This window comes from Atractosteus spatula, chromosome 16 (assembly GCF_055471065.1).
Source record: "Atractosteus spatula isolate fAtrSpa1 chromosome 16, fAtrSpa1.hap1, whole genome shotgun sequence".
NCBI classification, from domain to species: domain Eukaryota; kingdom Metazoa; phylum Chordata; class Actinopteri; order Semionotiformes; family Lepisosteidae; genus Atractosteus; species Atractosteus spatula.
Genome location: NC_142721.1, coordinates 10,719,421 through 10,743,939, shown reverse-complemented (window position 1 = coordinate 10,743,939; position 24,519 = coordinate 10,719,421). Strand labels below are relative to the sequence as shown.

Below are 24,519 nucleotides of genomic sequence, written 5' to 3'. Positions count from 1 at the left end.
CATTATCAACATTATCACATTATTATTATCATTATTATCATCATTATCAGGACAGCTGGCCCCCATTTTTACAACCTGTTGTGATAAAGCAACTGGGGTAAGCCAACCTTGCTCAAGCTACAAGAGTCTGCATCAAGGAGTCAAACCCAAGACCCACCAGTTCTGAGATCAGAGATTTGATCCCCTACACTACACTGACCCCATCAAAGATCACGGTGCTTTTATTTTAAAAGACATAATTCCATGTGTAAATCATGTGCCTTTTTTTGGGTTTTGGAATCTGCATCTACAACATTTAATAGCTACCATTTCTTGCCCTGAAATGCAGAACTCTCTACTATCCTGTATTTTTAAGTACAGTAAGAAATGAAACCAACCACTATATAACAACACAGTTACTTTTGTAAGCCAAATATCTATCATCCAGAATCCTGCAAAATTATACTGTACTATATAATGAAATTTCCCCTTTCCTGTACAGCAGAGATTGGATATTTTTGAAGGGAAAAATAAATGACATCTACAGAGTATCAGCATGAAGTAAGTATTGAGCCTAAAATTAATTTTCCCAGAATCTTTATTACTGCTTGCTCAGATGAAATGGAGATCATTACACCTTGAAAAGACACTGATAAAAGCAGTTTAATAAAAACAAATGGTAAGAATTAGAGAAGAACAGTTTTAAATGAATGGTACTCATATGTTTCTAAACATGCTGTATATGATAGCATACTATAATACAAGGCTATTTGAATCTGAAAGTCTTTTGTGTTTTTAAAATCAGAAGTGTATATAGCAGAGTCAAAACGTCAAATATCTCTTATCTAGGTGCATGGAAATGTGCCAAGTGAAGGCTCTAATTTAGGATTAACAATATTCAATTATGCACAACAACTGACAGGTTAAACTGTTGCCCAAAATGCACTGAAAGCAAAGCTCTATATTTCTTTTCTGATACAACAAGATTGAATATTTAAATGTGGCTAGCATACATTGAGAACAAATGTCACTATATCTTAAAGAACAGAGGTGTAGACCATTTCTCATGGAAAACTTTAGAATGTTTTTTCCAAATTTCTTGCCGTTTGTGTTTTGCACAGCTACAACAACAGAGCATCTTAATGATACTCTTGTCCTCTCAAATACAGCCAATCAGATTTTTTAGAATAAATGTATTGCTTTTAATTGGTTTCCTTCATTACTTTTTCTGAATTGTTTTTGAAATCTTTCAGCCAGTCAAAAAGGTTTATATTTTTTCTGCTCTAATTACCTCACGTCTGGTAAACCATGCTTCCTTGAGGACTAGCTCATGCCATTTGCTTGGTAACATACAGCATAATGAGTGCCAGCTTCATTTCTTGAAGAGTCCATCTTTTAAAGGTGAGCATGCACTGGTTTTCCTGCATTAGCGTTTAAAAATTACATAGTATAATAATCTCCGGAGAAAGCCTCACTGAATGGTATCTTAGGCTTTAATTAGACTAATACATATTATACCTGTTCACCATAACCTCAGTATGAAAATACATTCACAGAACAGCCTAACTGATATTACAGCAATTAACTTCAATTCTTAATCAACCACCTGTTCTGTGCAAAAATATGTAATTAGGTCTCAAGCCTTACCACCTACATCTGTTTAGGATCAGCTGACGCAGGAGTTCTGGGTTTAACAGTTCCACTGGAGAATCTGTATATACTGTACAGTACATGGATATCAAAAGTCTACACACCCTTATTGAAATTTCAGCTTTTGTTGATATTGAACCATCCTAAGAATGATCCATTTGTTTTTCACTCAAATATCGTTGGTTACAATATCTTAAAAGTGGAAAAAAAAGGTCTGATATGATTTGTCTTGATTTCAGCCTTTATATCAACAAAAGTTGAAATTCCAGTAAGGGTGTGAAGACTTTTGATATTCACTGTATGTGAGGAGAATTTAATAAAGTTATTAATGCACTGGATATTCTGGACCAAATGTATGCCTGCCTTGGGTTAAGCAGTACTTAATTTCTAAAGTGTTTAGAAGAGAGGAAAAAAATATTACAGCTCTCAATACTTTTATAGTGTTAGCACTTCCCCACTGACTGTTTTCAAAGTTCAAGGCTAAAATAAAAGCGTGTACTCAATAGCATACAACTACATTTCTTTCTAATGTGCATATACAGATTGAATTGAAAAGAAAGACAACAAGACTGGATGCTTGAGTCTGTATTTTTAAAATAAATTTTAGTTTATACCCAATGGCAAAATTTAGAGGACTCCTAAGCAAATCTGTTATGTGTTTGCCTAGTATTCCATGGTGGAAAATGCATGCTAATAAGCTGTTTGATTCTCCCCAAGGAGGTACTGAAATTACATTTCAATGGATGGGTGACTGGATCCAGCTGACATTTTTATGAAGCAACTATAAAGAGAGACAATACTGTCATACAAAGTGGATTCACACATCTTCACAATACACAAATTATAAAAATGAATCATACTAATCAGGGTGTCAGTTCTTTTATATCACATTGGAACTATCTATGCTCATTATAGTCTGTGTTCATAACGAGCCTTACAAAATTTGTAACTAGCTTTCCCTGTTTTCACTTGTCACTAACAGACTCATGTTATTTTGATTTTTATTTTACTCTTGCACAAATGTATTAAATTGTTAAGATCTTGTAGTAATTGGAAACAGCAGAAAAGAATATCATGCTATGATATCCTGGGAAGAAAATTTCATTTATTTGGTTAGGAAGAAATGCATAAATGTATCCACCTTGACTGTTTAACATCAGGTCACTAACAAGCAAGTTTTAGTACCAGGGGAAAAAGCTCATGGTGAATATTTGCTGTTTGTCCATTGTATATCTCATATTCTCAGCTTCTGTCAAAGCTCAAAGGGGCATCAAGTTTGGGTTTCTCAGCAGTTCAGTCAATGCAAGCACCACACATAATACAAAACTGTCACAGCAGTCACTAGCTGACTGTGACTAGGACTCCCTAAGAGACCACACATAATTAGATGAGTGCCACAAGGGTTGAGTGTTAGACAACACTAGCATCACTGTGTAGTGCATTGCCTAGCAAACCAACACCAGCACAGCTCTATCACTGCACAGGACTCGCTTTCCTTTTACAGTAGTTTCTGCTGAGCTGCTGTGTTAAGGAAGTCATACTGCGAAATAGCACTGAATGCTTACCTAATTCAGCCCTTCAAAGTTTCTCTTCTTCAGTAAAGGCATGCTTTCTTTCAACAAAGGATACTTACAGTAACAGGTTGATTTACCATGATATTTTACTCCTGTCATTATTCATCATAAATCAGTGCTATTATTAGGATGTTTCCATGAAACAATTTGAACATGAAAACAATCCCTACCTGTGCAAGAGAAGTCATCAACTCTGACATATCCTGGAAGGCAGTCACACCGATGAGTCCCAGGAAGATTGACACATACTGTGTTTGCTTGGCAGTAGTGCATCTGGGTTGAACATTCATCAATATCTAGGAAAAGGAAAGAAATATCTTGTGACAAATGGGAAAGTAATACATTTGTGAAAAACGGAGACCTTTCTTTTTTTAAAAAAAAATAATCATTTTTTTGTTAAAACCTACATGACTTTGGAATTGCCATTTGTGTTTTTGTAAGTCTCAGCTCATGGCTACGATCCCTGTGACCGCATACAGTAGAGAACAAGGAAGTGTAGGGAGTCTCCTCCAACATACCCACTTTTAATCCACTTGTCTTTGAACATGTCAGAGGCACCACAGCCGTGTACTGGAGGTTCAGTGTTGATTGGAGGAGAAGCATGTCCCTCACTGACAGCACAACATGCTTATAAGCCCCAGGACACTCTGAGGGGGGGTGTTGTGTTTGCCGAGAGGTGAGACTGCCCTGGGCAACTACAGTATTCCCACCCTATCCTCAGCGCCACATTGGTGCAATATCATCTCAAGAATTCCAGTCTCAACTGGCTTCTAATATGACTGGAACAACCTGACACCTGGATCAATAAACTCAACTCTTGACTGCTTGAGCCACTTGGGAGGCCATGAACCAGTTAATTTTCTTAACTTAAAGACCCAGAGGGAAAAATAAACTTCATCCTTTGCTTTAAGCACACTCTTAAGGATGTAACACTAAGTAAATTAAACATTATAATGAAAACGTGTATTGCAGCAAACATATTATAGTAATACAATAGTTTGGTGCTAGGAGGACTTATAATAAATTTTAACTTAGCTTAAAAAATACATGTATTTTAGTGATGCAAGCTGCAAATTACTCAGTATTCATAACTACTGTATTTCCCTCATCTTACACTGAAAATATTTAATAGTCCAAAAAAGGGAACTGTATCTTAGTCACATATTCTTCACTGTATCTGAAGTACACATGCTACAATATAATCTTTTGTGTAAAAATGAAATATTACCTAAATGTTATGGTCACATGGCACACTGTGAATAGTTGCCAAAAACGAAACTAATTCTGCACACAGCACAACACATACTGTACAGTACAGAGATACAGGCAATAATAGTATTTTAGAGATCGTGGTGATCCAGGGAATCTCCAGGGAATCTGTACTGTTGACAACACAGGAATAGAGGATAGAAGAAAACCCAAACTATCTAAAAGAGATGTAAATTCCCTCAGAGTAAGCTGTCTGTGTGACACACAACAATCCAATGGAGATCCTGTGAATGACCTTACTTACATGTATATACATTCTGTATATTAGGCCAAAATGGCCTCAGTGTGCACAGAGCTGCACTTAAACCTGAGAAGCAACAAAACAAGAACTAAAACATGAGACATCGGCATGATGAAACCTAGAAAAAATTGCTCCTTACAGACAAATCTACAGTACGTTTGAGCTGTTTGACAATCTAAATCAATTTGCTTGAATGCCAGCATCAGTGTAATGAGTAATACAGAGTTACATTACAGTCAGGAATTGCACAACAACTACAATAAAGTGGATCCATTCAAGTATGAGACTGTATCAAAGACGAGAGCATTGGTAACTGAAAGTACGCTGACTCGCTGGGCAAGTATCTACCTTTTCACAGCAATGATTCTGAGCATTCAGCCAATGCAAACCTATCAGGAGAATAAAGCAGCTGTTTGGAACAACCTTCCACAGTCTTTCATTGATAAACTGAATATGAGCATGAAAACAGGCTGTGTAACACAAAATGCATACATACCAAATATAAAAGTTGCAAACTGCGTTCATTTGTCATTGCACACAGTATTTTCTGTAATAAAGCAGTGTGTAAGCAACACTTTGTCCCATATCCTTACTTCTAATACTATCAAATTAAGGTGAAACTTTAATTAGTATCACAAACACTGAAATGGATACTCAACCATGAAACAAACTTGCAGGAAGAAATCCCTGTTCAGTTTTTTCAAAAAGGTATAAAGTCTTTATCACTAAAATGAATTTCAGTTGTGGCATTCAATTTAAACCAATTTTCTAAATCCATTTCATTCACTTTCAGTCATTTCTGGGTTTGTTTTGGTATTTAATTGTTTTAATGGTTGGTAAATAAGAAGGATTTATCTGCTCATGGCTCTGGACAGCTGCAGTTATCCTGCAAGCAGTATAGGTGCTGGACAGTGTGTTAATCCCTAATTACAGCAGACACCGCTCAGCAGCTAACAGCAAGAGGCAAGGGATAAACCTGAATAGATTGAATGGTCTCTTTTCCACTGAAAACATTTCTCATGCACTCATGAGGGCCCAAATGTAAATGTTGCATAGTAAACATTCATACTCCTTAAAAAAAGGTCAGGGCTTGAATAAGGGATGTCAATCTCACCATATCTAAATAAATGAATCACGTATATATATATCATGAGTTATACTTATTAATTTCTTTTACTGTTTCCTAAACTTATATAAATGTGACAACTCAGATGACTTATAAAATAGACGAAACATCAAATTCTAAGGATATGTTTTTCATGTAACTCATAGGTAGTACAAGTATTCCCTTGTATGAATTTATACAAGTTGCAAACATTTCTGTAAATGATTTATTCATGGTACAGTATACTGCATTTTTTATTTCCCGTTCTTTTAATTCGTGTCGGACACTGTTAAGACTGGGCCTTGAGTGGCTTCAGTAGCACAGATCCTTGAACTGTATGTTTTTTTTCTTTAAATCATTAACTTTTTTTCTGAAATGTATGAAAGCAACTTACTTCAAGAGTTACTTCTGCAACATGTAGTTCTCACTAGGTATTTATTTATGTACTTTATATGCAGCAGAAAGCTATATACCATTAGGGTTTAAGGAGAAGTGAGAATTTTGGCAGTATTATATTTCTATTACTATTTATATGTAGAATAAGAAAACATTTTCTTTTTGCAGCCAGGCCAAAGTCAGCTTAATTTACAGCTCTTCATATCTCTAGCTATTTTCTGGTACTCACCCCTATATCTGCTTTGACTGACCTCCACATAAGGCATTGACATTCAACATAGACATCGAGGTGAGGATTTCTGATAAAAGTGGAGGACTGTCATTTCACAGTGAGGTAATTCATTTCTCTGGCACTCCTGTACTTGCTTTTTTTGCATTTAGGTCATGCCCAGGAAAGTGCTTTTCTAAAAATAATGCAGTCTCTTTAATGCTAAACTGTTGGCTTTTTGTAGCTTGGACAGGGATCTACAGTAGACGCAATTAGGTTAATCAAAACTGCACTTGCAGTTCAAGCACATATGACAGAAACTGGTCTTTTCACGGGAGTTAGCTAGCAGAGCATCACATTCCATTGGAAACAATAACAATGAAAAGCTGACAACTGCTTTCTTAAACAGGTGAAACACTGATTTTGTTTTGGCTGGATAAGTTATTATTGCTGCTTGAGGGTTGAAAAATTGAATGACACAGGCTTAGAATATCTAAAGCCAAGAGTGGTGCACTAATTTCTTTTGAGTTCATTTTTCAATCAGATTTCTGCAGGCTAAAAATACTATTTCAAGTAGAAGGCTTGGACACGAGAACTCATTTATATCTACTGGGCAGTGTGAAGTGAGACGCAGGAACCCTAAAGCACCTCACAGCTGTAAAACACTACAGCATTAAAAATATTAAAAGGAAATAAAGGCGTATGAAAACTGCTACTGTCTGTGGCAGGACCACCATTTCTAAGAAAAAAAAGTGTGCACATTAAGGCTCAGTAATGTTCAGCAATAGTTTCTTGCCTGCAAAAATACAGTAAGCCAAAAGCACAAGCTAAGAGACAGTTCCCTTGTATACTCTATTCATGACATGCTCCAGCTCCTCTCCCTGCTCCAGACTGCCAGCTCCATTCTGTAGCTCTGGATCCCAAATGAGCTCATTGTGCATGCTAATTAGCTGGAATTAACTCCACACTGGCAGGCACAAGCCCTACCCTGTCCCACTGGTACTGTTTTTGTTCTGCGCACACAATGGCAATCTCCTGTTTCTAAAAGGACATCTTGGACTGGAAATGTTACATGAATACATTGGAGAATCATCGTGCACTTGTGCAGGGCTATATCTCACTGGTGGGACATTTTCTTTCTGGAGAACAGAATGTGATCAAGCCACACAGCAACGGTTTGCTTTATCTGCCTTCTGCTTGCAGTGAACACACTTGAAAAGCATTTAAGAAATATTTTACTGTAGCACCCTTGCAGTTTTAAAGCTTCCCCATCAGTTCCATTACCCAGATTGGAAACGGAAGATTCTAACCGTCTGTTATGCTGTACTTGTCCAGGAACATACTAATTAAACAGTAAAGGAGGAAATTATACAGTGTGACTTATTTGTAGCCATGTAAATCTGGTAAACTATGAGGACAAGGGGAATTACTGTACATGTTTTGTAAAAAGAAAAGAAGTAAATGACTACAGTTCTGCATCATAGATACAGCTTATTGTCTGGGGAAATTAGTGTACCAAATGAAACATTCAAGGTTGCAGCAACATCTGCTAACTTTAAAAGATTGGGAGCTTTTTAATCCATTCTGCAGCTTAACACGTTTCATGGCTTTAACTTACTTTCTAAAAAAGAAACACTTTCCATCTTTATCACAATACTGTTTTCAATTTCCTGCATTTTGATGTTAAATAATATGAGCATTAAGCTTCATAGAAATTGGCGACAACTGGGACAGGAAATTGATCACACCAGTTTTGCTTTAAATTACACAATGTAACTAGGAATGCGCTAGCTGGCAGTGAACAGTGGTTATGAGTAATTTGAGGCACTTATCCTGTATTGTTAAAAACACACACTCTGTACACCTTGTTGTGATAAACTGCAGCAGAATTATAAAAGAAAATGAGCCACCCATGCATGTATTTAAGGAAACTTCAAACATTTATTCCTTCTCCTATCAATGTCTTTTCACATAGTTCAGCATTTTACCTTTGATAGAGAATTACATCCTTATTTGAAGCATTCTGGTTTGACTCTACGAAAGTAATCAGTCTATGTGAAGGTGACAATGGCTAAGGATGTTTGATTGCAGGCTTACACAGCATGTAGTAAGAACTGGTCCTAATTACTTTGATTAAAGCTATTAATGGATAATCTAATGGGTCTGGTTTTCAAAATATGTTAGAATTGTGCATCATTTAGGGTGCTATAGTTTTAGAAGGAAAACAACATATTATGTAGGATTTGTGACTGATAAAAATCATGGAAATGTAACCTGGCACACAAAAAGCTCTGACACTCACGTTGATATGTTATCTGGAATAAACATACAAGTATTCAACTTTAGAAGTCCAAGTGTATTCAAGTTCAAATGTACTTTTACATTTTTCCTCTGGGAAAAGAAAAACAATTCTCCTAATAATGTACTTTAACAGAGTTCATCAATCAATAAGAATGAAATAGTGAGATAAAGGCAAATTGCCACACTTAGTGAATTACTGTGAGAAAAAAGTATGAAATTGATTTTTATAAATTGTGGTACACTGAGAAAGTCTCAAAGGGACATCTTTTAAATCATTATTTTTTACCAATATTTAAACAATGTCTGTAACTGTCAGCGCCCGGCTAGCTCAGATGGTAGAGCATGAGACTCTTAATCTCAGGGTCGTGGGTTCGAGCCCCACATTGGGCGCATGAACTTTTCATCAATTTCCCTACGGGATTAATAAAGTATTATCTATCTAACTCCATATTTCTAAGTAGTAAAATCTCCTGTAGTGCACATAGTTTAAACGTTTTTAAAAAACGTTTTATGTTGCAAGTCATGTTTACAGGGTTCATTTAGCTCCTGAGCTACTGTAAGAACAAGGCTTTGAGAAGCTCAAAATTAACTTATGCTCCTAACTACAGTAGGTCATTTGGCATTCCTGTAATCTAGAGACATTCTCAGCATCTGGTCATCCAGCAAAGTGCATGACCTGAAAGAGCACAATCTTCTCTGCTCCTCCATCTCTGACTTTTTATCCCGTTGCATCTTCTGTCATTGTTTCTGCCTAGATTACTGCCATTCAAACTAGCTATTAGAGTAATAATGGGTTCTGAAAGGATTCCCTAAGGCTGAATGTAAGAGAATGAGATGGAGTAAGTGTATCTGTGACACATACAGTATGCTTCACTGCTTTAATGATTCAGCAACAGGCAAGAGACCACAGCGCAACACTAATTTGTTTCCTTACTGTAGCGCCTGGTATCTATCTGTGATATGTCAGCATGACAGAACAACCAAAGCAGGATAAAGTAACAAAGGATTACACACACACCTTCCACGAAAATCAATACAAGTTACAAAAAGGGAATAAAAAAGGGAAAATGCTAAAAATACTACAGCACAATATTCAAGCAAAATGGATAAGGATATGAAAGGTGACAAGTCAAGACTGGCTTGAGCCCTTGTTATAGAGGGACTGCTTGCTATTTTGGACCCCACTGTCTATAACATTACACAGCATTGCACATTGCATTATGCTGTTAAGACACTCTGATATGTAAAATGAGTCTAAACCCCTGCCTCAACTGCACTCTCTTTTTGAGGATGTTGATGCTCTATATTGGCTGAAATCAGCATTGCCATCCTTACATTATGCAATGCTGAAAGAAACAGCTTACTGCTGATTGTGCCAACGGTCAGACACTTGTTATACACTGTATGGCGAATTACTCTTCATCACATGCTACCACAGTAAAAAAAAACATTACAAACAGACAGACTCTTATTGGGACAGATGGGACTGTTTTCCCAATTCACCTCAAGCGTGTATCTAAGTAAAATGAACATTTAAATGTTTAAAGCTAGACATCAGTGGTCAAAAACAAATGGCAAAAATAAAAGGATTAAAAAATATCTTAATCTATAAAAGTCTGCACTATACTTATCTGTATTCACTGTGGCTCTAAATAACAATTAACTCAAACTTGAAAACTGTACAAGCTCTATATTTTAACATTTTGAATACCATGAAAAAAGCATCTTTCTCCATTTCCTCCATCTATCAGAGGCTAAGAACTACTACAGCTACTAAAGATTCCTTCTTTAGGATACTGGGATAGATTACATTCTGGATTTTTCAGTTTTACATAGAATGCCAACCAACAGCATATATAATTCTCTATTCAGCAGCATGAAAGGTCTGCAGGGGGTTTATCACTACCTCAACAGTGAAAGCGTGAAGCACTGCTGCTGTTGAGGTGAGGTCCTTAGGAGGACTCAGGATTAGCAGGATTAAGAGTTGCTCCTTCTGTTACAGAATAGAGGGAAGGTACCACTGCTGCTGGTGGTGGTGGTGGTGGTGGGGGAAGGTTTCACATTTTTTTCCTTACAAGAAATACTAAATAAAAAAATAAAGAGTAAAAAAGATTTCCATGTGCAAACATCAATGCCACAAACACTAATTTCTAAATATGAAAATACTATGGACACTAAGTATACATCAGTCCAGTTTATCACGTTATCTATTGATCAAAGACAATAATAAAATAGTTAAAACAAGTGTATGTCTAAGAGACAAATTTCTATTAGCCTACTAATTGCAGACAGAGTTTTTGCTACACTAAACTATGATTCAGGTGCTGCTGCTCCTACTACTACTACTACAGCTACTAAAGAGCTCTGTGGACCAGCTGGAAATGGCCTCTGTGTTAATAAAACATGTTTCAGAGAGAACCCTCTAGCTCTAGGACAGGCAAGCTGTAGCTGTGATTTATTTTTAAGAACACAAACAATACTGCTTATGTCATCTTTAAATTAGGACCAACTATACTGTGTGACCAGGTATCACCCATGAAAAACCATGGTAGCTCTACATTTGTCTTGTCAGAATTCAAGGTATTAATTTTGATTATTCATTACAGTTATTGTAATGAATGTCATAATATAAATACATTAAAGTTAATATTCATTGGGCATATTTTCTCAGCATTAATTGCTATTCCTTATTTATTATTAAAAAACAAACAAAATTATGTTCCTCAACAAAGCAAGTTTTTTATACGTTTCCAAAAGCCTGATCACTAGTAGAACTGCGATGATGAAACCGGAGCGAGTACAAAAAGGACACATCCTTTGATATTAGCCTCTTCAGCAGATCAAAAATACTGTATTGATTTCCTTTAGAAAAGAAGAGAATTTCCTTTGCCCAAATACAAATAAATTACAGACATTCTGCTTACAATCACACTCTTCCCCAACACATCTTCAATGACAACACAGACTTTTGGACGTTGCATTCCTAAGACGAAGGTGGCTGCTGGTGTCAAATGAATTTTTTAGTTGTGAAACTGTAACCCTCAATAATCAAATTTTCCTGCAAGAATGGATGGCAAGCTTGCAAAGGTAACTTGTGTGTACCAGACTCAGGTCATGATTTATGGGTATAGATTACATGTCGCTTTTGAGATATTACAGATCATCTTCAGGGGTTCCCCTGGGTGATAAAAACATATGATTTATGCTTTTGCAAGATATTACCAAAGGAGCCTGTTTACTTTTTTCATGTTTCAGGGGAATACTTAGGGACTCTAAAACATAATCTGATGCAACACAATATGCTATATCAGCTTTTAAATGCCTAAGCAATTTACAGAGAGATAAAGCAAGATAAAGAAAGCAAATATTTACATTTCAACAAATATACAGTATATGGCATCATGCTTAAAGCTCTCTCTCTAGATTTGTGAATTTCAATATTTACAAACTGTTCCAAACTATTCAAATGCTCTGGAGGTATGAAACAAATATCTTTTATTAACATTCACTAAACAGGTATAATTGAATTATCCTCTTTAAAATAAAAATTTGGTAAGGTATACAAGTGAAAAATAAATGCCTCAACTACATTAAAGGACTAAATTAATTTCCTAAGGTTATGTCCTACTTTGTTTTTCAGTCCTAAAATTATGTAGTACTGTACAGTACATGCAGCTTAGGTTTACCAAGAGGAGCTATTGATAATTCTGATTATTCTTTTAAACATATTGATGTTGAAAATAGATTGATTATTTCAGTTTTTAAAATGCACTAATAACTAGCATACAGAAAAACAACAGATTGCCCACATAGCTCATTTGTTGTTTAGTAGTGAATTGATCCAAGGATTTTGCTCAGCCATTTGAAGCAAGCAATCATATCGGCTTTGACATTATAGTTGGGTAACAGAACAGCAGTGTCTCTCAGCCATCTCTTGACTGCGCCGCAGGTGTGTGGCTTAAGAGACCAGTCAGAGAGAGAAAAAGTGCTGGCATTCGCACAAGGTGGAGATAGTCAGACCTGATGTGGCTTTGTGGCTTTTTTTATCATTGCACTCTGTAAAATGGTTCAGAAGACAGATATAATCAGCCCAGTCATTGAGTCAGTCTAGTTTAGGCTTACAGTTAGTCCAGGGAACAGATTAGTTCATCATGGGGTTTAAAGCAGAAGCAGGCTGGCTATTTAGTAGGTTAAAAGGGGAAAGCATCTTGGCTTCCTCCTAAGCTCCAGGTTAAAAAAAAGGGAGAAGCACAGTGCAGCTTACCCATCATTAAACATGAGGTTTATTCTTCATGTAAAGAGAACCTGTGACAAACATGGGCGGAGCAGTGGCTCTGTGGCTAAGGATCTGCGCCTGTGGCTGGAAGATTGCCAGTTCGTATCCCATGGCTGGCAGAGGAATCCTACTCCGTTGGGCCCCTGAGCAAGGCCCTTAACCCCAGCTGCTCCAGGGGCGCTGTACAATGGCCGACCTTGAGCTCTGACCCCAAGCTTCTCTGCCTGTCTGTGTGTCTCATGGAGAGCAAGCTGGGGTATGCAAAAAGACCAATTCCTAATGCAAGAAATTGTATGTGGCTAATAAAGTGATCGTATCTTATCTAAACATGGTTGCAACCATTTGTACTATATATGAACAGTCTTATGATCTTTTTTAAATGTATCAGTATAGAACTCCAGAATAGTTGAGTAACTCCTTCAGTATGGCAAAGCAAGAAAAAAAGGGGTCCTGCCACCATTACTAAAGCATGCACAGTAGATACTTGCACAGCATGTCGATCAAGGTGAGGGAAGGTTACACGAGATAACACTTCATATTTTCACGTATAACTTAAAGGAAATACGCAGCTGCCTGGCATTCCGGAAAAGACCCCAGCCAACACACAAACACTTCACACACACGTACTGCAAAGACACTTGAGAGAATCTGAGGGAAATGCTTCACCTACAGCACATTAAGTAGAGAATGCTAAATAAAATTGAGAATCACAATATGGCATCACAAAATGACAGCTTTTGAGAAGAACATCTTTAGAGTACAGCAGACACGATCCATTATATCATTTTTGTGATATCATGTCTATTCAAGCTTGCTGCGCTGGCAGTGCAAGAAAGCTCTGGTGTCACACTGCTGGTACTGAGTGAAAGGAGGACAGATGCTGTAGAATGTAAACGGGCTGAAAGCAGATTAGAGCCTAGGGAAGACAGGATAGTATACTCATGCCAGAAAAACTGAAGACAATCAAAAAGAAACTGAGTTCTTTGTTCACAGTAAATCTGGATGCTTTCCAATCTTTATTCAGGCACAGATGGCACAAGCAATACTCCTTAAGCAAACTATTTTTGTTTTACGCATCGAAACTTTACTGGATGCTTCTACTACTGTCACCGTGCCATACAACTATGAAAGAAGAAACATAATTACTCCTATTCCTTTAAATTTCAACCCCTTCTAATATAGCCACTGAGGAGTTTGAGAGAACATTCCAAATCATTAATAATGTATTTCGGTTTATGTAAGTTTTACTTTTTGAAACTAATCTAGAGCAAATGAGGCCATACACCTGACCATTTGCAGGGGTTGCTATGCAACAGTCTTATCTTGCAGCCTCACACCTTGAAGTCTGATAAAAGTTGCTTGGTAACAGCTCCACCTTGTTGTTCACAGCAAAACTGATTTACAGGTGGTTTAAAAATTCAGATGAATGAGACCATTTCAGAATGGTTTCTAAAATCATGGGTAAATAATTCTATAAGGAAATTAATGGAAGTACATAATGTCAAAGCAATTACAAATAGATACAAACTCTAAATATATTATTTTTGTTTGGCATAAATCCACCCCAATGGTACACAGTTAACAATGTATTTTTTGTAATGTTAAAGAAAATTCAAGTTAACATTTTACAAATTCATAATGGGATTATTCAGGATTCAAGATTCTAGCTGTATCCAGGATTATTCAGTATTCAATAATGCATTAAAATGATTCTTGCTGACAAGAATTTAAGTTTGGGAATATTAATATCCTTACATGTGTATTAAGGCCTAACTGTAAACCTAATGTGAATGACAGGAAGTTCTTATTTGGAAATTGATATTTTTGTGCAATGACCTTTTATCAAACAGTCATGACATAGGCAAATTTGTTATTCTAATTAATATTATCAACAGATCAACACGAGGTCTGCTGTGAAGGTCACAAGCTAGTAGCACCATCTGTGGACACCACTGAAAGCAATACAAGCAACACAAGACCCAGCCCTGTGGGATCTGTTTCAGTCCTCACACAGAGCCTGGACAAACACATGCCTGTTCACTGGTCTCCAAATCCTAGATACCAAAATACTACCAGCTTGCTCTACACATGTTCAATTGGGCTCATCGACAGCATAACTGGTATGTGTGCAAGAAAGGTGTTATACAAGCAGCTTGAGAACATGCACTGTCCTGGTGAAATGCTGTCACATCATGAAGATGGCAAAAGGAAGAGCAGCAAGTGAGGTGCCAAGACTTCAACTGTGTAGTTACTGAAGCTACACTACAAGTCCAGTTCTGTATTTCCTAGACAGTCTTGTCCAGACCATTACACTTGGACCTCCCCGTTAATTGGTCTGTTGTACACAACAATTAGAGTATTACTCTGTGCTGCACGCATCGATGTCCAGCCAGGTAGTCTACACAAAACCTCCATCACTAGACAGGAGAAGACCTTAACTGTTGCTCCGACATAGCAACTGTAAAATTGTTTTCTTGAAGTGCAATATATTTGTTTCTTCTGCATTTTTCTTCATTGCATTTCATACTCTCCAGGCTTGACATTCAACAGGCTAAATCACCTCATCACCTGTGCCCAGTCAGCTCTCTCATTTATGTGGTGATTAAGTGCTTTAGTGCAATAGGCTCTCCAGTGTATTATGGTTAGTCATGAATGATGAATTAATCAAAATATTGTGAAACACGTTTAACCATTATCCAAGATCTGAGCAGTATTTTTTACTAAATTTATGCACAAAGGTATACATTTCTCCCAATGCTCAGTATCTATTTCAAGAAAGTATTTTTAGGAATGTGAAAAGCATTTACACAAATTTAACACTGGATTGCACTTTAAGCTTTCTAGATTTCCCTTATGTATATTTTATAGAGGTACTGATTTTATTGAACATGCACTTCAATAGAAGCAGTCTACTACTTTTAATTTAGAAAAAAATAATGTCACCATTCTATATTACTGAAATTACTTGTCACTATATTAGAAAAGTAAAGAAATACACAGTATAAGCAGATGTCTAGATGGCACAGGTAAACAACTTGTGTCTTTAAGTGCTAGGTGAAATGTTTTATGAATGTGTGAGACAAGCAAAATTTGAAATGAAAAATTGACATTGAGCCACACTTCATTTTCTTTAATCATGTTAGCAACAGCACAGCTTACCTATATATGCTACCAATTGACAAAGTTTAAGTACTGGCTGATGTTTGAGTCACCTGGGGGATGCATGTCATACAAATGACACTTGGGCTGTCAGAAAAGAAGCTGCCTGTCCTCCCACTGGCAATAGAGGTCGAAGGTTGGGAGTTTTAGGCTCACCAAGATACAAAGACATGAAGAACTATTTTTGCAAAGAAAATACAATTTCTCTAATTGCAAAGGTTCTTATTTCTCTGCCAAAAGAAACAAAGGCTTGAGAAAATAAGTGAATTTCAACCGTACAGTAGCTCACAACCTTCAAATGAAATGCATTAAGATAAACCTTGTATAGCCCTAAGGCCAATCATCAAACAAAGCATTTTTAAATGACTCGCATTACCTATTAATGCATATTTTATCTGCAGTATGCCATTTTGTTTTTCTGGAAGAAATAAAATTTCAGTGAACAAACACAGGTGTTCATTAAACTCAGCTGCGAAAGGTCTGTGAATAAAAAATCGAAAATCCACCAGCACGACTTGACAAAAAAGTGCGTAATTCTTCCACAGGTAAAATGTATATGCGGACGTTAAAAACATTAGAGTACATTTTTTACAGTCCTAAAAATGCTGGAATATGTCATTTAGTTTGATTTATTCCTATTTTAACTGCTGTCTAAATAACAATTTAAGGGAATCTTTTAAACCTCCATACAGGTTCTATCATGAATGATGGCAATACAGTTGAAAACAACAGTGTATTACTATTGGTCAAAATACACAGATGACTATTTCTATGAAAGATACTGTATGTGGATGCTATTAGTATAACTTGATTTTATTAATCCATTCATTATCGGAAAGCCACTCATTGGTAAGGATGGCAGAAACTCAAAGCCTATCCACCCTGGACAGAATGCCAGTCCGCTGCAAGATGGCTGCACACATGGCAATTTAAAGATGTCAATTGACCTCATCAGCATGTTTTTGGAAGATGGATCCGGAACAGCTGCTGGAGAAAACCCAATTGTACATTAGAAGAACATGCAAACTCAAGAGCTCTCAGGCAACAGTTTTATTATATAAAATACTTTTACATTTAGCTATTGTATAACCCTATATAAGAGTGGGGTTTTGGATGTCAGTATGTTTACCTATAAACAAAAATTCACAATTATATCAAGCTACAGCTCTATTAAGCCCTACTCGGTTATAATTTAAACTATAAGTCAAGGAGTTCAATAATACAGTTCTGAGATGATGATGCAAACAAGTCTTTCCTAGATTAACCATCCGACACTGGGACTAAGAAGGTGGGACGCATTCAAAGGTAATCTGCATGCTCTATTTCAATAATGATTTCACTGAATTACACATGGTCTATGATAAAACAATATTCTCAGAAAATAAGTTTATTTTTTTGCAAAGGAAATCTATGTGTACTAGTTATTTATCACCATATGAACCAGACTGTTTGAAAACACCTGAGTTTATCAGTATTCATCTTCCTCCCTCCCACAAGATTTTTACACTGTTGGTCTATTTATATCTGTACTGCTCGATGCCCTGTCTCACAGTGTCCTTCTACCAATGTGTCTATGATACTGACGGTCTTAGTCTCTTAGATCTGCACAGATGCTATCTTCAAATGATAAATTGTAGTAAGCTAACCATATAATTGATATGGAGTCTCTGTGCTCCTGGCAGCCTCTTTTGTGGAATTTGGAAGGAGTAAGAAATTCCTTGAGAATACCAATGCTTTAAACAGCAATCCCTTTCCTGTACAGAAAAATAAAAGATGATTTCAGGAGAAGAAAATGGAATCTCACGTTCTTCTGTATTTACAAATTCTGTTTCTCCCCCTAAAATTCTCCAATATTAAGTGCAGTTAAATAGTTTTTTTTCTGGCCAACCAGGCACAATACAATACATCTTACAATGATAACATTTAGAGCAATTGCACTCAGAATAATTAACTGTCACTCAGAAGGCTGTATACCTGTGGCAAGATCTTAAATCGGCATGCATTTTCTCAACACAATGGCTGCTTTTGAAGATAACAGTATCTGTGACGGAAAGCACTATCAATGCCTGTTCCACAGTAAAACAAGGCTCACTGCAATACCTAGGTTCCCAAGGTGCACCCAGAAACCACATGCCACAGTGCACAATGTCATGAGCTTTGACTATTAAAGGGGGAATCATTTTTTCCCCATCTATTTAAACAGTTGTATTTACCTCTATCACGCTCCATGCAGAGGCCAGCATCTGCATGTGAATATTTAAGAAACTGTATGTACTCATGATAAGTGTGTACTCGTGATAACAGCTTACAATACATGCAGTCTAATGTTTTTATAGTACACCATATAGCTGGCAAGGACAAAGAACCTACAAGCTGGGTGTAACACAGACAGAGATTGATGAGCAGACAGATGGTGGTTGGTTCAAAGTTTTCTCTGCTTGGCAAAGGAAAGAAAATTTACCAAGGTGAACAGTGCTCACCAGAGACTATTAATAGAGGAAGGTGTTTGTCACCTGAAGCTGGGTATCATCTGGAACACACAGACCACACCGCTCTCAGCAGTCAAGATACTGTCAGCACCAGCCACCATGCACTACAAAACACAGACCTGCTCAGATAAACTAAGACAGGAGGAGGAGATATTTCTTCTAAATGGCCAACACAAACAAACACTAAGAGATAAAACACAAATTCTGTTCTTATAAGGTAGTGGTACCCAAACCCATTCCTAAGGACACTGAATCTTGCATATTTTAGAGGTCACTATCAAATCAAATCTTAAGACAAAGGATAATTTAACAGTGATTAATTAAGCAGGTGATGTGTTAAATGAAGTAACTAAGAGATCATTTAGAACAAAAATGCTAATACCTTTGAGCCCTTAAGGACATGAAATGCCCTTAATTAAACAAATTATGTGCTTAATTGATTAATAAGTTTAAGTATTTCCCATCTTCGGAAATGGGTGGTTTAGGATGAGCTGTAAGACTAAGTGGACTGTATTTTCTGTAGGATGTCTAGAGATGTGTTTATACACTGTACAGCACAATGAAGCATTAATATTGAAATGCATTAGATATATATTTATAGGCATCATTGCCTATAAATAATTTATATGTATTGTCTTTATAGTATGTAAATATTTACTATAGCTTCTAAATCTCTTTTTGAGACTACTTTTACATCATGCATCCTGTTTTGCATACCTTACATTTTTTATTACTGTTATCACAAAGAGTGGTACTCATTAAAAAAACCTGTCAAACAATTATGCTGCAAAGAATGAGAGGCAGTACTTTACATAAAGTATTTCACTCTGAATATTTCAAGTCAGACTATTAAGGATTCCTCAGAAAGGTACTTTCAATTCATTGCTGTAGGTTCACACAGAGCACCATTTATTTTGTGATCTAATTGTCTTGGTACCATTCATCCCATTTCCATTCAAAAGGCATGCCTAAGAACTGTCTTCATTATTTGTTGCTCTCCAGCTAGCACTCGCAAAAATTACCTGACTTTAAATGCACTCATTGAAATTGAATGCTGCGCCACTAAGTAGCTGACAATTCGTCATTATTAGAGAACCATAACTCAGGAACCTGGCTTCAAGGGTAACCGAGTAATTTCTGCTCTTGTTCAACAAGAAACCCTTTTTGTAACATTTTCTCTAAGATTGCTGCACAACCAAAAGAACACAAACATCTTTAATCCCTGTTAATTTGTAGACTGTGTGCCTTTTATTTCCTTAACAGAAGTTACCATCAGAAATAAGTGTTGGTTACAGAAATTCCAAGAATAACAAGACCTAAGCATCATTCTCCTCAGTTCACTGTAAACACATAGAAAACAACATTCCTATGAGACAAAATATGACAATAGTCTTTCATAAAGATACAGCAAGGAAGACAGAAAAAAACATCATAACAGTCATAAAATATTATAAAGGCAGTAATCTTACAAGTCTTGCTTGTTTTTTGCTTTATTTCTGTTCACTTTTTGCTGGAGGGATATAGAACTTTCGACAATCATACGGAACACAAGGCAGAGGAGGAAGGGGGAATCATACTTTGATTCACAAAATGTACCCAGATTTCGAATCAGCCAAGGCTGAAATGCAATAAAACTGATGGTCTCAGTTCAATGGCTACTGAACTGCTGCTGGAACCTCAGAATCACTGCAGTCCTGACCACTGTTCAGACGCAGCCTTGTTGTTGCCAATCAGACCTTGGTGGCAGCATAAATGTGGACTCCGTCATTGAAGTGTGCGCAACAATGTACCTATGCACCTGTGTGCATCCCACCACAGAGAAACAAGTTTAAAAAAACATAATAGTTTAAAAGGATCTGAAGTGCATCCAATCTCTGTGGTGATTTCACCATCACATCATCGCCTTCAATAACTGCTTATCCAAATCAGAGTCATGGAGCTTATCCCAGGAAGTATCGGGTACAAGGCAGGATACAGTTCATCACTGGGCACACACACACGAGCCTATTTTACAGAAGCCAATTAATCTACCAGCATGTTTTTGGACTGAGGGAGGAATCCAGAGCACCAGGAGAAAACCCAATCAAAAACACACTTAGAGTAGCACCCCAGAAATTGAACGCTGGGCCCCAGTGCTGTAAGGCAGTAATGCTAACCACTCTGCCACTGCACCGCCTTCTGCTGAGATTTCAGGATGCTACAAGTTGAAAATTACAAGGGTTCATATCTTTAGCAGGTGAAAAGGAGTTTGAGGAAAATGACAGAAAATGCATCCTTGCTGAGGAAAGAAAAGTTTTCCCTTTAACATTTAGCATACAATATCAAGAAGGGAAAACACAATTAATAAATTTCTAAGTCAATATTCACCTCAAGGAAGCTTGCAGATATTTTTACACATCACAGAGAGCAAAAAAAATCAAAAGATATAGCAACACAGTTCAAGAACTTGAAAGTGCTCTGTTGACATCAGGTGGGAGACCTGGGACCCATGTAAGGGAATTGTGAAAACTGGTCCGTGCTTGAGGGGACTATGCTTTGGAGCTTGTTTATTGATCAGAATGTGCGACTTTACATCTACCCTGGCCTCCTGAGAGGTGCATTCACAGAGTACACAACAAAACACAGATTATAATTGAATAAATAAGCATTTGCACTGCCGCACCTTTATGAAAACGTGAGACAGTCAGTCTTGTTCTCTTTCCATTCTCTCTCTATATGTTGAGGCTATTTTGCCATATGACTCAGGTCAGCCAGTGAAGGTACAAGAGAACAACTAAAAGTGTAGAATCCAAAAGGCTCTGCGTTCTAAATTGTCACCATCTGGCAGAGGAAACAGACTCTGCCAAGCTGAACAAAGATCATCATGGACTACTAACAGAGATGTCCGTCACCTGACACAGGGTGCAGATGATTAGCCAAAAAAACAGACCACACAAGAATACACAAAACAACAGGACATCAGCACACCTTGTCAAAGGCTGAGTGACCAGCAACAACATAGACTCAAAAATAAAACATGCAAGATAAAACAATTTGACTGCAACACACCTGCATGACAGGAAGACTAGTCCTACTAGTTAATAAACCAGAGTTCCAATGCAAATGCTTGTAATATTCCATCTCAAAAACAAAATTATGAATAAATCTGTTTCACAATCAAATAATGTGAAAATGAATGTTTCACAATCCAATATGTTGAAAAGTATATCACAGTTGAAAAACACATTCCTTTTTAAAATCCTTTTTTTGTGCACACAAAATTGCAATTAGTTTTTCCTTTGCACTTTAAATGCAGAGAAAACCTTATCTTTTGCCTCAGATACAAACAATATTGAGTGCTTCGAGTACTGTAAATGTGAATCATGTAGTCCTTCAAATTTGGTTCTTGATCAAAATTTTAATGACACAGCTAAGGCAAACACATCATTCAAATTGTCATTTAATTACAATCAGGGCTTTGATTTAAGTCTCAAATATGGGAAAAGTGTTCCTCTTCTGCTATAAACTTTAATTCCATTAAACTAGATTCCCAAATGATTTCAGAGGGCTTTTGTGTCTGTTAAGCGTCTTGCCTTTGCCAAACTGTCCAACCACATTATTGATCATACAAGAATCTCACCACTGGCTTCAGCCTGTTTTAGAAACACTTCATTGTTTTAAAATGAAATACATTTCCCTGGCCTCCTGTGGTTTGAAACTGGGACGCGCTGCATTTTTTCCCCACATTATAACAGATTTCTTGGTTGCCTTTCTTCTCATTTCACGTTTTCAATTCTTCCAGCTGTTTTGTGCGTTCCGAGAACAGAATCAAATCCTTTTCAAAATTAAATACAATTCTGAATGTTATCAAAGATGTTCTAAATATTCACAGACATCTCAGTAACCTTTATTAACCCTTAGACAATGCAGCAAATTAGTCTATGCATCAAAGAGTGACACTAGACAGCATATCTGAAACATTTCAGGTGGAATAACACACTGAACCTGAGTTATTGTGTACACAACTCCAAGCACAGCAGTTTATTTATCATGATGACACCCCTGCTTTTTGTTTTAAAACCATTAGGCTGAGCAGGAAGTGATATGATTTGTCTTACACAGTCCCAAATTAAAATACTGTTTTAGCATTCATGTCCCCAAACCAGACACAGAAAAGACAATGAGTAAACTCAATTCATTATTTTTATGGCAACTATATATCCTCATCTTTGGCAATCCTCAACAAGCATTTTACTGAAAATTAGCCTCTTTAAATTCAGTTTAGATTATCTGGGATGCCATTTAGGTACCCTACAAAAAAAGCTTTCCATTAACATCTCAGGGAAGTTAAAGGACAGATACTGTAATGGTCAGTCGACCTAGTTGGTAGGTCTAACTATTCAAATAAGTAGAAGCATTCAAATACCCTTATGCCTTGAAAGAATCATTGACATAACAATGAACATTATCTTTATATGCTCATCTATCATTTATCCTTCAGAATTTTAAAACAACAGTTTATAGCTTTTACAGCACATTCCATAAAGACTTAATTTCACAGTTGCCCATTTTGAAAAACCCGAGAAACTAGGGTCCTAATCAATCCATGATTTTTGTCTCCATTAGTATTATCTTCTTTCATGGTATGCACTATCAGACAGTGTGATGAAGATATTAATGCAAGTACATGAGCAGAGAGGCCCGGTAATTCCTAAGGCACAGGATGGTATTCAGTGCTAATCAGCATGCAAGGATTGTTTTGACATCTGTTCTAGTAATATGAATTGGGATAACATGCCCAATAGAGGGGGTAAGAATAACTTGAAAAATAAAAAACATGCAATACTTATAGTTTGCATAGATACGTCACATTATTTGAAGTCAATACATTTTAAGAAAACAGGCAATAATAAACATAACAGTATACCAGAGAAAGGATGTAAGCACAGTAGAATGTTTGTTCAGTTAACTATAGCTTCACAAATCTCTCCTGCCAGCATTCAAAATATTGTTCTCATCAATAATTGATGACAGTAGAAATGTCTACAAGTATGGGTAATTTGTGTTTTATAGGGAGGTATTTTCTTGCAGGGGCATTTAATAAATGGCAATGGGAATAGCTTCTGAGAGTTCAAAGCCTTTTTCTTCCTTAGAGAAAACACAATTCGGGTGGAGCTGTACCATTTTTAACTGCAATGCCATTTCTCCAAAATGGCTTTGATATTGTAACTTTTTTAAATCTGCATTTTGTTAACAAAGATGCATCTCCTAATTCTAATGTAGGAACATGCTCTGTCAGCTCTAAACCCTTCAATATCCCTACAGATCTAATTTAGCTGGAGTTACTGCTGTTAGGCTACAGATTCTCATTGTAGGGTCATACTGCATTTACTTTTAAGTCTGTGCCTGAACTCATACTGTATGAATCCTGAGCAAATTTTTTAAAAAATCTACCCCAAACATCAGTTTTAAAGTGGATTATCTTAAATCGGTCACTGCAGATAAAGTGCAACGACCATGTTGAAGCTCCAGCATATGAATCATTTTCTCACAAAAACAAAGGAAGCCACTATAATCAGCTTTATGCTATCTCTACTTAAACTTCTTTGATACCTGCATCTAATTTAAAACAGCATATGGCATTCAAAAGTAATACTTCAACTGATTATTACAATGTAGTTGTTTCTAGGCAACCCAATGACTGGTACTTTGTTTAACCAGTTTACTACTGACAAATTTTTACACAGAATAAACATGAAGAACTTCAAACCATAAACATGCTCATATATACAACAAACATCTTTAAAAGCATAAAGAGCTTTTACTTTTTAATGCTTCAGATTCACATGCTGTTTTTTTTTTCAGTTCATGTCTTTTGCATTGCTTTGAGTTC

At 36.6% G+C, this 24,519-nt stretch overlaps 1 protein-coding gene and 1 non-coding gene across 2 annotated transcripts in view; one reads left to right on the top strand and one right to left on the bottom strand.

Moving 5' to 3' along the window:
* The window catches only part of LOC148819555 (protein kinase C-binding protein NELL1-like), a 164,859-nt gene that overhangs the window by 60,468 nt on the left and 79,872 nt on the right, over positions 1–24,519 (bottom strand). The window contains exon 13 of the mRNA XM_088934521.1: positions 3,374–3,499. Coding sequence (XP_088790647.1) covers positions 3,374–3,499 — 126 coding nt within the window. The remainder of the gene's footprint in view (positions 1–3,373; positions 3,500–24,519) is intronic.
* Positions 9,041–9,113, top strand: trnak-cuu (transfer RNA lysine (anticodon CUU)). Its single transcript has one exon. It is a non-coding gene; the product is annotated as a tRNA-Lys (tRNA).